This window comes from Coturnix japonica, chromosome 5 (genome assembly GCF_054131305.1).
Source record: "Coturnix japonica strain WE chromosome 5, WE-NBRP24, whole genome shotgun sequence".
In the NCBI taxonomy this organism is placed as follows: domain Eukaryota; kingdom Metazoa; phylum Chordata; class Aves; order Galliformes; family Phasianidae; genus Coturnix; species Coturnix japonica.
The window spans coordinates 3,002,883-3,020,673 of record NC_140667.1 but is presented as its reverse complement, the minus strand read 5'-3'; the positions used below and the strand labels follow the sequence as shown (position 1 = coordinate 3,020,673).

The window sequence follows — 17,791 nt, the reverse complement described above, 5'->3', positions numbered from 1 at the left end:
CTATTTGCAGTAGCAAGGTTGCGTACACAAAAAAATGGGGAGTGCAATTAAAAGACTAGCAAAATAATGGCAACTAGCTTGCTCTAGGGTGTTTTTGTCTTATTCTGTTGGAAAAGCTGGAAGGGTGATGGTCCATCTTCCTTTCATCTAGAAACAATCATTCCCCATCAAAATGAGATAAGTGAACTTAATATCAGCATTAAGCCTGCAGAAGTGTTCTTGTAGGGCACAGAGGAAGGAGAACTTGTTAAACTCTTCAGAGAAGATACAGGTCTGGAAACATGGTCACACTGAGAAGCATTTTGGAATGGCCACATAGTAACTCAAGAACCTGATTGATTGTGTTGGTATGTTTTAGTATTCAGGTTAAACATAAGCTTGCTATTAGTTTGAACACATAAACTGAGCATCTACTGCAAATAGTGAGCAAGCTTACTAAAAGCAGAAGATGGTATTAATGTCTGTGCTTGACAAATTTTATCTGGGTTTTAGATTTTCTTTTGGAAGTTGTTTGTTCTCTTGCTTGTTGTGTTGGTGGTTGTGAAATCAGAATATTAGGCTCCAGGCCTTATTCATTTCGTTCTACAGAAGTAGAAACAATTGATAGAACAATTCTCTATGAAATAAGTAGTTAAATATTTGTACTTAGAATCATAGAATTACCCAGGTTGGAAAAGACCTTGAAGATCAAGTCCAACCACAGCCTAACTATAGTACCCTAACTCTAAAAACTCTCTGCTAAATCATATCCCTGAGCACCACATCCAAACGGCTCTTAAACACATCCAGGGATGGCGATTCAACCACCTCCCTGGGGAGCCTATTCCAGTACCTAACTACCCTTTCTGTAAAAAAAGTGCTTCCTAATATCCAACCTAAACTTGCCCTGGCGCAACTTGAGGCCATTTCTTAATTTACCTGATACTAGTTATAGAAAATTTCATATTGTATTACTGATAATACTGATAATGACTAGAAACGTAGAAAGCATTTATGATTACATGTGTGCTTTTCTTCAAATGCATAAGCATTTTAAAACAATAAAGATACATTTGGAACGTGTAAGTTGAGACCAGCCCATGGTTTTGAAGACAGAACAGATAGTTTTTTAGTCATATTTTAAATTATTTTGTATTATAGCCTATAAAATTGATATAACAGCTTCAGATTCGTGAAAAAATAGCCAGCAGAATGCGGCAATATATTATCTCATCTTTCTTCCTCTGTAGGTTGAAAAAGAAACTAAATCAGAACAAATTATGCAAGAAAATAGTCTGTTTTCTAAAATTAGAGCTATTACCAATCAGGTCATTTATCATAATATTCCAGTATAAATGAAGGTTGTGACCCTTGGAAAAAAAACCTGCTTATTCATTGCTCAAGAACCTACGAAACAACAAAAATACAGCTTTGAATTTATTGTCATCATTATAAGAAAGATTAAGACTCTAAAAGATTCTCTAATGCATCTGATTATTTTTGCTCAGGGTGACCTCTGTTGTTACAACACGCTGAAAACATAACTTGGCAGTTATTTTTCTCCAGGCAGTAAATTTCAATCTGACATTCACGGAACCATAGAATGGCTTGAGTTGGAAGGGACCCCAAAGATCATTATGACATTGTGTCTGGAAGCACTCCCAGTTTAGTCAGTATTAACTTCACTCTGGGGACCAAATAACAGGTAGAAGGACTTAGTTTGAAAACTCAAACTCACTGTCTCAGGGGACAGTGGTGTATGAAATAGGTTTATCAGAGGGTTTTGTTTTGAAAATATCATACAGTGTATGACCTACATATGATACAGACCTGAACAGGTGATAAAAAAAGAGTGGCAGTTCATAAGTACATGGAAAGAACGTCAAGGACAGTGAACAGGACTGTGCTCTATTGAGGCCTTACAAAGACCTCTTTTGTGGCTTTCCCACATATGTGTTTTCTCCACCTTGCTTCTGAAAATTAATTAGGTAACACTTGCATGTGCAGTTTTGGTGGCCTGCTGTTGGCTGCATGTGGCACTGAGATTGGGAAAGAGTAATTAAAATAAGCAATTACTAAACACAGAGGAAGCCATGTTTATAATATGCAGTAATGACATATTATAACCCTTTCCTAATGCATAAGCACCATGAGAATTAAATAGTGTCAAAAAACTACACCTTCCATTGTTTTAGATTTTAATTTCAAAGCAGCAAATAACACTTGTGTGCTCCAAAGGAACTTGCCATAGAAATCCCAAGTACTGCGTATCTGCAAGCCCAGTGTAGGAAGAAATTTGTCTTGAAAATATGAAAGGGAGTGTAATTAAAAGAGCACGAGTAGCATGACCTATTCCTTCATAGCAGTCTTGCCTGTTTTGCTTTTTATGGCTCTCTTTAGGCTCATAGACTTTCATTATCTTTATGATCAACTGGATGCCAACTTTAGTCTTGTATTATTTTTTCTTTAATGATGGTTCATAAGAGCACAGCAACCTTTCCTAGTATCTTTTATTTCCTGAATTTACCTCAGATTGAATATGATTCTGTTATTTGCTCAGACCTTCTTCTAGAGTTCTTCAGTGACTGATTTTTAATAAAATTTTATTACGTGCTGGAAAACTTTTAATGCCAGAGATCATTGAGTCAAAAGCTGAAGCTCTTTGATTTTACTGCTTACTTTAAAGAAGTCTTCATTATTAGCACATTATCTTGACACTAAATTAGTTTTAGAGGTTTCTTTTTTAACTAACTACAGTCAAGGGAAACTGGAGGGGAAATAGTAACAACACCTGGCAATTCTTATTTCGTCCATGTCCCAAAACAACATCATTCTCATTTAATTATGTCATTAGAAAGTCATTTAGTTTCAGTTATATGATCTTTCTAATTATCCACATTTCATAAATTAGCTTTCTGACCTCTCCCCATCTCGTTACAGGGTACAAGTAGATGAACCAGACCCCAGCACCATAGGCTAGATATAAGGTTTAGCAAGTCTCTGGCCAAGCCTATCAGAAGAGAGAAAGAGGAGATCCCTTGATTGCACTTCAGGTGTCCTCTGCTACTCATCTGTCATATCAAAACATGATCTTTTTTCAACGTATTTTTAATTATCATTCTTTCCTAGTGACAGTGACTGGCATATAGCATTTATAATTACAGTTCAAGTTGCATTTAGCAGAAAGGTAGTAACGCATTGCCATATCTTGTGACTCTACTGGTGTTCCATTGAAAATATATTGATATGTAAGTAGTTTGGCCATTGTAAGACTTCACTTTGTTAGATGAGAGCAATTAGAAAGAAACTGAATTTAGTTGCCTTTGTGATTCCACTTCAGGAAATCTACTTCAAGAATTATTAGTATTAATGCATTTTCTAACATGTAAAAAGATCTGAAATGTGCAGAGAGTCTAATTAATCACTTTAAGAGGCTTACCAGCTTGAACATAATTGTGTAATGACTCCCAAGGAAATTTCTCTACCCAAGGATGAGTTCAAGATGTAGATGATAATTGTTAATGTGGGTATTGTGTGTACAACATCCATTATATATCTATTGTTACAAAGCTTCACTTTAAATCTATATGTAAAATCAGATGGGAAGCATTAGAGATAGTTAAATGCTCTTTTTCCTTTATTTGAGGAAAGATGTGATTTGGAAAATATCAGAAAGATGCATCATCAGTTGATTCTCCAGAACTGAGTATTTTGGCTATTGATAAAGATAGAATTTTCTAGTAATTTGATTAGAGCCATTGCATTGAACCACCAAGTGTAAGAAATACAGAAGAGGTCTAAAGTGTTTGAATTCAGTTTAGTTTTGAGCAATTTAAGAAACTGCTTACTGACCCTAAAACTGAAGAATCACTATGTGGAGATTGTCTCCTTTGCTGAGCCCTTGGAAAGGAGTAAGCTATTCCTTCTTGATTACCTGATTGTGACCTTTACCTTTCTTGGGTAATCAAAAACTGATTTAATATACCTGCTATTGCCTGTTCTTACATTTATTCATATATTTATTCAAAGATGAGTTTATTAATATGCACAATTATCTGTAACATTTTCTGTCTTTTCTCTTTGCCGAAGAAACTGTTTTTCTTTCATTAAGCACTGACAGTTAACAGTTTGTTTTTCTATGCTTATTTACAGTGGATTCATATGTACCTATATAGAAAACATCGTTGATCGATGCATGTATCAAGGAAAAACTCAATCCTGTTGTCAACAGCAAAGTTGTCATGGCTTTTTGGTAGTAGGTTATTTGGGAGACAAGTTGAATAAGGAAATTATTTTGTTAGATAGTACAAGGCAGCAAAATGTAGTGGAGATAATCCTGCCTATAAGAATTGAAGTACTTCATACCAGGTCTGTAAAAGTGATAGTGTGCCACAGAACTAATCCTTTAGGCAGCTATGGGATAAAGAAAACAGATATATCTTTGCTATGTACATGGCCATCATTTCTCAAGTTGTCCCTGGTTCTTTTGCTGGAAACAAAACAATAGGATATAGGAATGAAACAGAAATTATTAATACACACATCTATGTGTTTTAGGATTGACTTCTGAGAAATCTGTGCACACAGAAGGATCCACAGGATTGAAAACAAACAAGAGCAACAGAAAAAAGGATCTCTAATAGGAATGGCACCATTATTTTGAGAGATGCTAAGCAGGCTCAGCTGACTCAGAAATGGCTCCAGTGGTGCGAAGGAGTTTGCAGAAGCAAGCTAATAATGTGTTACCATCTTCTAACATCAGTCCAGCTGTCCTCAGAACTCTTACTTTATCTTTAGAGGGAGAAAGTACCCTTCAGGGAATGCTGGTACTATTACCCTGATTTGAAAGAAAGCAAATTGACTAACAGGAGGGAGCTTCTCTCACCTATTAAAAACATGATTAACTAAAGCCAGGCCTGCTTATGGAGGAGATCTACTGGAACTGCATTAATTTTCTGACTAGATTATATGAAGTAATTATTTTTTTTAATTAAGGCACAAACTTTTGGCTGAAAAATATTTTAAAAAAAAAAATGTTTTCCAAAAGATATTTTTCTCCTCTTTACTTATAAGTCAATTGATTAAAATGAGATAAAAGCTGTAGGCAGCTGTCAGAACACCTCCCTGCTTTCACACAAAACCCAACAGATAATTACACAAAGCTGTTATTTTGGTATTTGCATCCCATGCTCATTGGAAAACCATGGAGCCCATTGCCAATCTTGGCTGGACTGTCCTACCACACCTACTGTATAGTCCAGATTTGGCATCTTCTGACTTTAATATGTTCAAACTGATGGAAGATGGGCAACATTTTCATAGCAGTGACACTATCATAGCAGCTGTGAAACTGAGAATCACCTTCACTGATGCAGATTTTTACAAGCATGGCATGAGGCTCCTGTTGATCACTGGCAAAAATGCATAGCTAACAGCAGAGATAGTAAAAATAGTGTATTATAGCTGAGAATTTGCTCAAATAGCTACTGTGCTCTTTGTATCTGTTGTGGTTTCCATGGAAATAAATAGTAAATATTATTTTCAGGGCAAATTTATCCTCTACTGAAGAGCAAACAACCTATGGGCTAACCCCAAAAGTGTAACTATTTAGACTTTCAAGGCTGAAAGTATTATTTTTCATTGCATTTTCCTAAACAACTGGATGCAGGTGTTTTCTTTAGTTGGGACTCATCTGGACAGTTTTAAAGTGGTGAATGACCCTCAGAGTTGAACAGCTGTGGTTTTTGTGTTCCTGGGATGCAGCACCATTTTGAATGATGCTGGAATACCATCTGTGGTCAAATCTCCTAGTATTTTTAATTGGGTATTTCCTCATGCATTTAGCTGCTTGTCTTCAGTTCTGTTATCTAAAGAAAATTATAAAAGTCATCTTTATTTAGAATCTTTCTTCTAACTGCACAAATTGTCAGCACAGCAACAGCTGTGTCTGCTAGAAGAGAATGTAGGAAAAGCACATACAAAAAAGAACAAACCCATTGCTGCCTCTACCAAAACTGTCACACTGATAAATGATCAGATGGTTTTTGCCATAAGAAAGGCATTTTTTCAGCATCTCCTTAAGTGGCTGTAAACATGGTACACACAGCATCCAACATGAGATGTCAGCACATGTTTCTATAGCGAATCTATAAACAATATGCAAAATGCTAATCATTCCAGGCTATGTCCCCCTTAGTGTGCTCCCCTTCTGATGCACTGCTAGATCAGTTTCCACTGTGTTTTCTTTATATCTTGCCAAATAGGGAGTATAAGAATCAGATCGTGTCCTGTTTAGAGGAAATATAATAATTAGTAGTTTGACTGGTAGCGTTTAATCTCAGTCTTGTGTTCTGTTTCATGCTTGAGCGCGCACACATGCACAGGCACACAATTATATCTCGATGAATGTGTTACGTAGCATGAAATACAAACTTGATATAAATTTTATAAACATACAGACACTTGCAAAGTATACTATTTAGATTTTTGCATGATGGCCATTGTTGATTTAAACTTCAACTTGGACTGTCAATGCTTAGCTCTGTTAGAATCCAAACCTTTGTGATGAAAGCTATCTTCCTAGAGCTTAATCTTCCTTAGCTACCTAACAGCTGTCTACAGTAATTTTCAATGTCTTCCATTCTCAGATGTTTCATACAAGCATATGCATAGTTTCTTTAAGGGAAGGAGGTGGGTGGCGTGTTTTCATCTTATGGCCATTCTGTATTTCACAAGGTCAGAAAGGCTGTGGATGACTCCTCCCTGGAGGTGTTAAAGGCCAGGCTGGTTGGGGTTTTGAGCAACCTGGTCTAGAGGGGCATGTCCCTTCCTATAGCACGGGGGTTAGAATTGGATCATCTCTAAGGTCCCTTCCAACCCAAACCATTCTATCCTTCTATGAATATTCCTAACCTTTGTTTTCATTTAAGTTTGGTAACTTCTAGCTCTCCTTCTTGTTAAGTCTCGTTGGAAAATGTTGATTTTTTTTTCCTCAATCTCTTCAAATAACATAATTTAAGTATTCTCTAACATAAGCCCTGGTTTGCAGTTAAAGTAAATACATCATTTTGAGAGTCTTCAAAAATCAGCGTGCAGTAAATCATTACTGAACGCTTCTTATTGATCCCGAGAAACTTGATTGCATACATTTTCATGAGGGCTTTTTGTTTTCTTTCTGTCCCCAAGCTGTGTGTGGAACATAAGAAAGTGCAATCAGTACAGGTTGGGCAACAGTAAAATGTTGGTTTAATGTTCTGCTGGAAAACAATTGGTTAAATTATGAAATATGCAATGCTTTCAACACGAGCTGTGCTGGAAAAAGAACAAAAGAATTCAGAGCACAATAAAGCAATGGACAGATGTGGCTTCTCTTTGTATTTTGGTAACTGCTCTAAATAGTCCTCCATTGCCTGTTTAGATGCCCTAGAATAGCTCTCCAGCTATTTCTGTAGAAGGGTGTTGCTCTACCATTGGAGGTATTTTAGCATCAGCTTAAACTCTGGTTTGCTGTGCATTGCTAAAGGACTTTCGCTCCATTCTGAAAACAAGTATATCTTGTAGATTACTAAAGGAAGATGAACTGTCATTATTTTCAACTTCTGTATCCCTTTAATGTCTATGTTTCAGGTATTATTTTCCTGAGGAGTCTCACTCTAAATGGGAAAATTATGATGTAATAGGAAGCGCTACAAACAGTACTAGAAATACTTAGGATACCTTCCCTGGCTCTTTGCAATGAGATTTTATGAAGGTTTTTTTTTTTTCCTTCTGTTGGAGTAGTTATTTCAAGGGAAGAATCCCACACAAAAATCCCATAGAGAAAAATGTAAAAAAATCAATGCCCGTATTGTGCTCAACATAACATGATACTGTGAGAAGCAGGTATATGCGAGGAAAAATAATGTACTCAGTTCTGAAAGGATGCTTCAGGAAATTAGCACATCTAAATATAACTAGTCTCAAAGATCTATTGGAAAAAAGTGAACCCTTTCTTCTGATGGATGTTCAGCCACGTAAGCTTACCATAATCATTCATCTGTAAGGTGGAATGATAGAAAGATGATAATAGATATTCAAAAGGTTATTTATAAGGAAAAACTCACCGATATGGCCACCTTCACTGGGAAATGCTGAGGCAATCTCCACCAGGGAGCAATCTCCAAGAGAAATGCTGCCTTAGTGGTGGTCAGCCCTTAAATGAGGTCTAGAGGAGGTGGAGTCAAGCTCCACCCCTTCCAGGAGCGCAGTTAAATTACTCTCACAGCTAACTTGACACTTGTCTCTGCTGATTAATCAGAGGTTCAGGCTGTGATTACTAATTTCCAATACATTCGTCTCTGAGAAATTCCATTATAGCCAACACAAATACTCATGAAAAGTGAAGAAAGGAAAATGTTATTTCAGTGTCCGTGTTCGTTTTCATTGGAACTGAGTTTTTCCTGGATTCTTTGTAAAAACTAGTAATTGTTTTGTTCAGTGTTGGCATAATGTATATGAGAAAGCAGATAATTCCACCTCAAAGATGTTTAAATGTAGTGAAAGTAAAATAAAAAACAAAAAAATCAAGGGAATTCTGCTTGGTTAAGAAGCAACATGTAGAAATTTAAATATCTTATATGCCATTGGATCTGCAGTCCTCTGAGATGAATTGCCCTATATAAACATAAGTCTGTAAATGTGGATTAAATAGAAATCAAAAGTGAACTATGTCTCTCCTCTTACTGGTGAGTAATATTGACTGTTCAGTAGAGAAAAATTAGTTATTTCTCTTAAATATGTATACAGATGTACACAAATATATGTGTGTACATGCAGTGGCCATCGCCATCATAGTAATACATAATACAGTGTTTTGTTATTAGAATTGGAGTTTTCATGTATTTCTATGTGTGTTAAACTGTGAAAGAATTTAAAGTCAGGACATTAAAAAACGTGATACAGTGGTTTGCTTTATTTTTCTCTGCAGGCAGTCATACATATTTATCCACAATTTCTGTTGTAGAGAGATTTAACAGATTGCCTCTTTAAAATGTCTGAAATTTGCAGAGCTAGTAGAGCAGGTAAAAAGTCTATTGCAGAATCCAAGAAGTGACTCTGCTTTTGCAGGTGCAAAGGGTGGAACTAAAAAGAGAAGGAAGGGAAAGATGGTAGGATCAACACCTTTTTCTTGAATGACTGGCTTGTGTGTGCATGTGGTGCGCAGACAAATTTCTTGGTTTCCAGGGTTCAGGTTGGATGTCATAGAAAAATTAAGGAGTAGTACTGCATTGGCACAGGCTGCCCAGGGAGATGGTGGAGTCACCATCCCTGGAGTGTTCATGTAACGTGGAGATATGGTGCTTAGGGACATGGTTAGTGGACATGGTGGGGGTGGATTGGGCTTGGGGATCTCAGAGGTTTCTTCCAATGTTCATGATATGATTATGGTATGATTCTACCAAAGCTCAGGCGTTGGTTGTTTCATGTTTCTGTCCCTGAAACTCAGAGCTGGTTTCCTAGACAGGCTTGTAAAGTCTCACCAGATTTTGTAACTTTAAAAATATTTCCAAGAAAAAAAAGTTTGAAGGGCTGCTGGTCCACAAAAAAAAAAAAATAATATTCACATGTGAAATCCTGGATAGAAAAGCTTTGAGAAGAGTTCAAAAAGCTCTAGGCAAATTGGAAAGGAATTCAGAAACTGTTTCCAAATCAATTTGCTCCAGAGTACTTGGTGGCATTTTCATTAGGTTAGCTGTCAATCTAGTAAATGGGCTTCGTTCTGGCAGAGAATAGCATATTCTTTACGTATTATGAGAGACTTCTTTTAGTAACAAAGAATCTTGTTTGCAAAGTCTTCTTGAAAACTTCTTATATAATCAGCAAACTTATAAGCCCTCAAAAGTATTGGGGTTTTATTTTAATATTGATTTTCCCCCCTCCCCCCCCTCCCCCCTTGATTGGCATAAGAAGTCAATCAGCTTCAAAATGTTATTGATTAAATGTGCTTCTATGTATTCTAAATATTCTATGCCATTCTGGCTGTAAGAACAGAACTCAAATCTATGGGAACTAACCTGTGCCTGACAAAATCCCTCCCATCTCCTTACCTTTTTGTCTTTATGGTTCTGGTAACCTTGGACCCATGCAAAAAGTGTCATGGCATTTCAGTCCAGTTCTTAAGACATATAGATCAATGTTGGCATAGGGTACCAGTATGAAAAGTATTTGAAGATGATGCTTGTGCACTAGGTGGGATGATGAAAGTAGAAATCATAAAACAAATGAAGCTTTTAAGATAAAGCATTACAGTCAGATAGTAATGTTATCAGGTGAGAATGGGAAATGTTCTTATCCTGTTAACTAGCAGTAGTTTGTGAAAGCAAGACAAGATGCTTCCTTGATGGCAGTCTTCCCTAAATATCTCAGACTTCCCTGGTTTTGTAGTGTGACATGCGGAGAAGTCTGGTATCTAGGCAGAGATATTTATTTCCTCCTGTTAATAAAGGTTCAAGCTGACTGCTTTTCCTGGCCTCCTGTGTAGATTTACTGCTGTAGGTAGTCAAGAAATCAGGTGAATGTGAGCTGTATGTGTACTGTGAATCATTCAATACACATACACCCATCTTATCCAATAAAAGAAAGCAACAAAAAGAGTCTAGCCTCATCCATTTGCCTCCCACCTCACTTTAGATATTGAAAGACATGAACGTTAAACATTCCTTTCTATAAAACTTGTAGAATATGTAATGTATTCAGTAGTTAGCTGTTTGCAATATCTGATCTTTGTGATTTTCCTGCTAATCTAAAATGACTTTTATGAAGTTTTGTCTGTATGAACTGTTGGTATAATTTTCTTTTTCTTTCTTCTTTTTTCAATGTCCAGCAAAATGCCTCATCAGAGAAAGAAAGTCTACACGTGGCCTCAAGAAAGGAAGAAAACCAGAGTGTCCAGGAGTGTGATACTCAGGATGTAAGTTGAATTCACCTAGAAATCAGGTTTTAATTTAGATGCTATGAAAACATCAAAACCTTAGGTGATTATCCATGTGATTTACTTAGGTGACTATGTAACATTGAAAATAAGCAATCTCATCCACAGTTCTAGCTTTGAAAATATAGAAGATACCAGCAAAAATATCAGGCAGTTTTGAGCACATTGCTTTCATCCACACGCAACCATCTCCTGTGGAGATCAGTGTGTGGCTTGTGGGTAGCAACCATAGCAATGTGTTACAGCATGAAGAAAACTCTGGGGAGCAGATCTAGGTGACAGACTACCCAACAAATAAGCTAGATAAATTACATATTTATTACAAACATTAATTGTTTATTCAATTATAAATGGATTCTCCTCTGACACACCCTCTAGAGGGGCAGAGATGAATAGTGTGTCTGCAAGAGTGCATAATGTGCTGTTGCAGATTTCTTTATTTGTTAAGAAGAAGAAAACATTACTTTTTGAGATCTTATTAATAAAGAAGAATAAAATCTAAAGTTTTGAAGCTGGAGCTTGGATTATGACTGAAGTTTGGTTACAGCTTTGAATTGTTACAAAACATTAAGTGAAATACCAGTTAATTTAGGTAGAACTTTGCTAAACATTTGTGGAAAGAGATGCTTTTTACTTAAACGAATAAATTAAACAGGGAGGGAAAAAAACAAAGTAGTTAAACATTGCTCAACTCAAGAGAATGAGTAATTGCTCATTCTGTATCCAATTATGCAATGACAGACACTGGAAAAAAGAAGTATTTTTCCATAAATGCAGGGATTTCATTTTTCTTTTTAACATGGACAAGGGAGGTGTTCTTTTGTGCTGCAGCCGATTGTATTCTTGTCTCTTCCTCCTTATAAGTGCATTGTAATTCACATCTAAAGAAATGAGGTTATATATCTAAGCTTGATTCATGGGATTTAGGCCTCTCTCAATCGTTATCATATTTTAAGACCAATTCTGTTTTCTATGAAACTCACATTTCCATTAAATCCTGAATCTTTTGGGTGTGTCAAATTTATATTTGACAAAATCTCCTTTATGGAGAAGCAATATTAAAACTAGGGTAAACATTCCATAGGGGAGTATAAATTCACTGTGCCTTGCTGGAGAATGTTTTTTATTGGAAAATAAAGGAGGAAAAAGTTTATTCAGTCTTGATTTGCTTTTGGATTGCAGTAAATTCATCTTCCAAGTGGAAAATGGATATATACTATATAATTTTGCAGCAGTCATAGTTTGTTCACATAAAAAAGGGAAATTTCACTCCAGTGTGCAAAAAAGTCAATGAAATTTCACTGTGCTGACCTTGTAGTGTCTGTTAGGGAACAGCCTCAAGAGCTGAGTTAAGAAATAGATTAGTAGGACTGCCTTACCTCCAGTGCAATATTTATCCCTCACAGAAACAAAAACTGCAGTGTGATTAAAAGATGCTGCTCCTATTTTTCAGTGTAACAAAGTGGGCAGTGAAGAAGCACGGCCTCTGGGGTACAGGACCAAATGAAAGAGTTTGGTCCTTAAAATGAAAGAGTAGATCACCAAATACAGCAGTTTCTGTAGTGTTTTGTAGAAATACATATCTTCTAAATGTGGCTGAATGCAAAGTACTGTATTTGCTTGCCAGGAGGGCATTAAATAATTCCTTTCCCAAAGGATTTTCACTATTTCTGTGCTACAGTCCCATTAAAGACTTAGGTGCAAATAATCTTAGTATTGTTGTTTTGGAGATATTTCCTTCCAACTGGAAGCAAATTATTTGCCTAAAGAATCATAGAATTGTAGAATGGCTTGGGTTGGAAGGGACCTAAAGGATCACCAAGCTCCAATCCCAGCCATATTCTTTCAGTAATACAAAGCTGTTATTTGTGCTTGTGACTTAGAATAAATTCCAGTCTTGAGAATGCATTCAAACTTTTCTTCTGTTTTTAGCCTTATTTGGTTTTGTGTGTATTTTTCAGAAGTTTTACAGCTGCTTAACTCCCAGTGAAGGGAGTATAGACTGATTAGTGAAGAACCTCTGATATATTCTCATGTGTCGCTGGTCAGAAATTCATTAGAAATTGTGGAGGCCAAGATAAAGACTAGGACTTCAAATGAATCTGATTAAAATTCAGATGTTGCTTGAAAGCCCAGTGTTTGAGCAACACTCTTAGAGTTTTGCTGGTCTCTCTGATAAACAAAATGTGATTTATGTCTTTGAAGAATTACAGTGGTAAAGACTGGCTAGACAAGAACATGCAAAGTGTCAATTTTTACGTTAAAACATAGAGGGAAATGGCTAGTTGCTGGTCTCAACCATTATTAATGTCTGTAGGGCTAAATATTCTTCTAGTTGTCTCAAATGTGTACTGCAGTTTTTCTTCATGGCTTTCGGTGTGTCCATTCTAATTAATATAGTATACACTGGAGTAAGTACAAATGAAATGCTGTTTACAGACAGAACAGGGACAGGCTAAATGAAATAAGCTCATATTTAACTTAGACGCTGCTGACATCTTTGCTGTCATGAAGTTTGATGTACAACTTGTCATAGCCAGAAGTGGGTAGGATATATTATATAAGTACCATCTTGTTTCTTTCGAATCAACTAAAGTTTGTCTAAGACCATAAAATCTTAACTTTGGTTTCATTGTTAAAGATATAAATAAGTGTTCCTGCTTAGATATGATCACTTTATTGCAGTTGTCTTGTTAATACTACATTTCTATAGCACTGTCCACGGACATGTTTTCCTGCAGCATGCTCTGAGTAGAAGGGTTCTCCAGAGCTCTTTTTTGCATATCATTTTGCTTTTCTCTCTTCCCAGAATCGTAGAATGAATCATTAAGGCCAGGAAAGACCTCTAGAGATCCCCAACCCACCCCCACCATGCCCACTTACCATGTCCCTCAGTGCCATATCTCCATGGTTGTGGAACACTTTCAAGGATGGTGACTCCATCACCTTCCTGGACAGCTTGTCTCAGCATACGACCAATCTTTTCTGACTCATAAAGGACAACTACTTTTGCACAGAAACATACTCTGTCTCTTTTTCATTTCAAATATTTGTTATTTCCAATATATGTGTGTCATTTAAAGCAATCTTCTTGATAGTGCTAAAACCCAGCAAATTATAAAATGTTTATTTGTTCTTTTCTCACATTTTTTGCTCTGTGTCCTTGTAGAGTAACTGATGGGTAAAAGTGATAGTGCTTTTATTTACTGCCTTAATTTCCTGCAGTAAACAAACAGTGCACATTCATTAATCATGACAGAAGACACTGAGTATTGGACCAAAACTTATCCATGTTTCTAAGCAACCACAGAATTTACCTTCGTTTTTCTCTGTCACTTGCAATTGTAGAGCTTTGATATTATTGTGTCCTCCCTTCTCTTTCCCAAGGAAGTAATGGAAGAAAAAAAATTAATATATACATTTTTGCTGTAATGTGAATGCTTCAGCTAATTTTAGCTAAGCCCATCTTTTGAAGATTTTAGATTGCTTGAACTAGCATTGCCAAATATAAAGTAATATTTGGAAATAGTGATTTGTCAGAATTCATCCCTTTAGCATAGATTAAAGTGTTTCCTTGAATTCCTGCCCCCTTGTGATAAAGGACGTGATTACCTGAGAAACAAACACAACTCTTATTCACCCTTTAGGTAGAATAGGTTACCCTTGTAGTTACATCATTTGACAGTTTGCGGATGAAGTTGAGCTGTTTAATAGCCAAGGAAATACTGAATTTTGATTGGCTTTTTGAAAATTCTTTTTAAATGAAGATGCACACTTGGCTGGCCCGTTATTATAATTTATACATCAAGCTGCTAACTTCTACTCTGCTGTATAATTCACTAGCTGAACTGAATACCATAACTTCTGAAATTTTGCATACTTTACTGATCAAGCTGCACATCTTACAACCTGAATTTCATATAAATATACATAGCTAATCAAAATGCATACTAAACTAATCAAGATGGAACAATATTTCAAGAACATACTCAACCTCAGTTATCGTATCTTGTTAAATTTCTCTCTCTTCCATTGCATACACAAAATGTATTGCTTAAGGCGACACTTAATAATGCATTTTTAGTTGTCGCTATTCAGAATTTTCAGTGCTGTGTTTTAGAGCTTTTAAAATTAAGCGCTCAAACATTAGATGCTTCCCTATATATTATGATAAAAATGCAGTGTGTGTAATATGACGAGGAGAATATCTCACAGCATCACAGAATGGCAGGGGTTGGAAGGGACCTCAAGAGATTATTGAACCCAACACTCCTGCTCAAGCAGGTACCCTGCAGCAGGTTACACAGGTAGGCACCCAGATGGGTTTTGAGTACCTTCATAGAAGGAGAATCTATAGCCTCTCAGGGCAGTCCTGTTCCAGTTCTCCATCACCCTTACTGTAAAGTTCTTCCATATTTTGGCATTTGTTCCTTGTCCTGTCACTACACAGCAACATGAATAGCCTGGCTTCATCCCTTTGCCTCCCACTTCTTTTCAGATGTTTAGAAACATTGATCAGATCACCTATCATTCTTCTTTTCCCCAGGCTGAACTGAGTCAGGTTACAGGAGATACTCCAGACCCTCTATCATCTTTGTATCTCTCCACTAGACTCCTTCTAGGAGATCCCTGTCATAATCCCAGCCCAGAACTTTGTTAAAAATAAGTCTGTAATTATAAATTGTTTATAAATAATTTGGCAGATATCCTTGAAATCTCAGAGACAGCAAATTAATGGCAAGGGAAAGCATGCTTCCAAACATAGAGTGCAGAGATTGCTGTGCAGAAGTAATTTATTCATGGATGAGATTCTGAGATATGCCACAAATGGTTTGTTAATGATACTGTATTTCATTTGTATGTTTTCTCTCCACTTCATTATGCAGATTGAAATGCTGTTCCTTTTTTGACCTACAGATATTTTCCTATCTGACTATTCACCTGCAAATCTTTCACGGTTTCTAAATGTGACAAAGCTGGAAACATTTTATTTAGCTTAGTAGTAAATACACCAAATACACTTCTGCAAGATCTACGCTTTTAAGCATTTGAAATGCTAAAAGCTTTCTAAGATTTCCTAATCTGTCCTCTTTAGTCCTTATCAAGAACTTAATCTACATCTCATTATTCCATTTTCTGTCATTAATGGGAGGAAAATTTTATTTATCTAATGGGTATTTTAGAGAAAACAAACAAACAAACAAACCCCACCACAGCAATTACCTGTGATTTGTATATTGACAGGTTGGCAAGACGTGTTTGGGGAATTACAATAATTCAACATCTCGTTTGAAGATGGCAGAAACAGAGACAAGCTTGCAGGTATTCAGTTTCTAAGAAATTATTGGGTTTTTATTAAAAGCTTTTGTGAAGTGTGCAGTTACTTGAAGTATTTCTGCACATTCTATCCTAATGCTTTTGGGGCAGAAAGGCTTACTCATGCCAGAGACTTTCACTCTACCAGATTTCAGTTCATCTGTTCACAATGGCACCTGGCTATTAACTGTTTCCAAACTGTTTCATACCTGACCCAGAGTAGCTTTGTATTCAAATGTCTTAATTTAATAATGTCGTATCCACAGCACTGGGAAGAGTAGGAGGAAAATGTTATCAAATCAGTGATACATCTGCCATTATGCCAAGCTGTACTCAGCAATCCTACCAATGGAAACGTCTTAAATGAATTGTATACCTTTGCTTTTCATTTGATAAACAAAAATGAGCAAATTTAAAGATAAAAAGAAAACTTAGTCTTGTATGTTTTTCCCGCTGTCAAAGGATGCTTGCACTGATGCTGTTTTCACCCTCAGCAGATGTTGCACAACCCTCCATGGACTAAACACGAAGACAAAAAACCACCTGAAAGAAAAGAGAAAAAGTTGGAAGATTCTGTTAGTACAAAAGAAAAGAAACTGTAAATGCCACTAATACACATTTACGAATGTTCATCAGTCGCTTCAAACTTCGCATTCGTTTTGGTCCATAGGCAAGAATAAACCTGGTTTCTAAAGCATGCATTTTTCACTATTTTATGAATGTTTGTTAGCTAGTCTAGAATAGACCAATTAGTACCTTTCAGCAATAATCCAAAATGGATGTTTAAAGAAATCCTTTGGAATACAGTCCAGTTTTTGAACTATTATTACAGCCAACTTAGTAATTATATACTATAAATTAGTCTCTTTGTTAAAAAATAAAAGCCATTCCCAAGTATTTTCTCAGCCTGTTCTATTTAATGTACCTTTATGTCAGGTTAGGTTTTAGATCAAGAATTAAGGGGCAATGAATGCAGAAAAAAATAATTAAAAATCTATGTAAACCTAGTCAAAGTACAATGCAACTCATAAGAATAAATGTAAAGATGGAATAGGGCTCCATGTATACTTGACTTTGAGTAATACCATTTCAAATCTGCTTACTTAATAAAATATGTTTGGTTGCTGTTTTTTTCTAACTGTTGTCATTGGTTGTATTTTAAGCCCTGAACTGTTGGCAGAGTTCAAGGTCAGGCATAGGAAAAGTTGTTTTTAGGAGCCAGGCAAAAAGATTTTGCAAGTGAAACTGAGTTAAAATTTCTTAGTACCCTATACAGAAATCAGTTCCATCCTTCATGGTTGCACTCACCTCAGCAATGTATGTGAAATGGTGAAAGTACATTCTGACTACAACAGGTGACATGTTGAACACTTACAGCAGAAAAGAACATTTTAGTTGGCGTGCGTTGTGTGATTCTTAGGGTTCACACCTAACTCTTAGGGCCCACACCTAATTCCAAACATGTCAAAAACAGAACTTGTTATGCATGTGAAATTGAACTACCTGAGTCATGGACTGCGAAGAGGC

General features: G+C 36.3%; 1 protein-coding gene across 2 annotated transcripts in view; it reads left to right on the top strand.

The window, feature by feature from the left end:
* LOC107314249 (leucine zipper protein 2-like) overlaps positions 1-17,402 on the top strand; it is a 92,368-nt gene extending 74,966 nt beyond the window's left edge. Inside the window, exons 10-12 of one of the 2 annotated variants that reach the window (XM_015863321.3) lie at positions 10,841-10,927; positions 16,193-16,270; positions 16,762-17,402. In XM_015863321.3, coding sequence (XP_015718807.2) covers positions 10,841-10,927; positions 16,193-16,270; positions 16,762-16,866 — 270 coding nt within the window. In that variant the 3' untranslated portion in view covers positions 16,867-17,402. Of the gene's footprint in view, positions 1-10,840; positions 10,928-16,192; positions 16,271-16,758 lie in introns of both variants that reach the window. The other variant, XM_085549853.1, reaches the window with a different exon arrangement.
* The last annotated feature ends 389 nt before the right edge of the window (positions 17,403-17,791 follow it).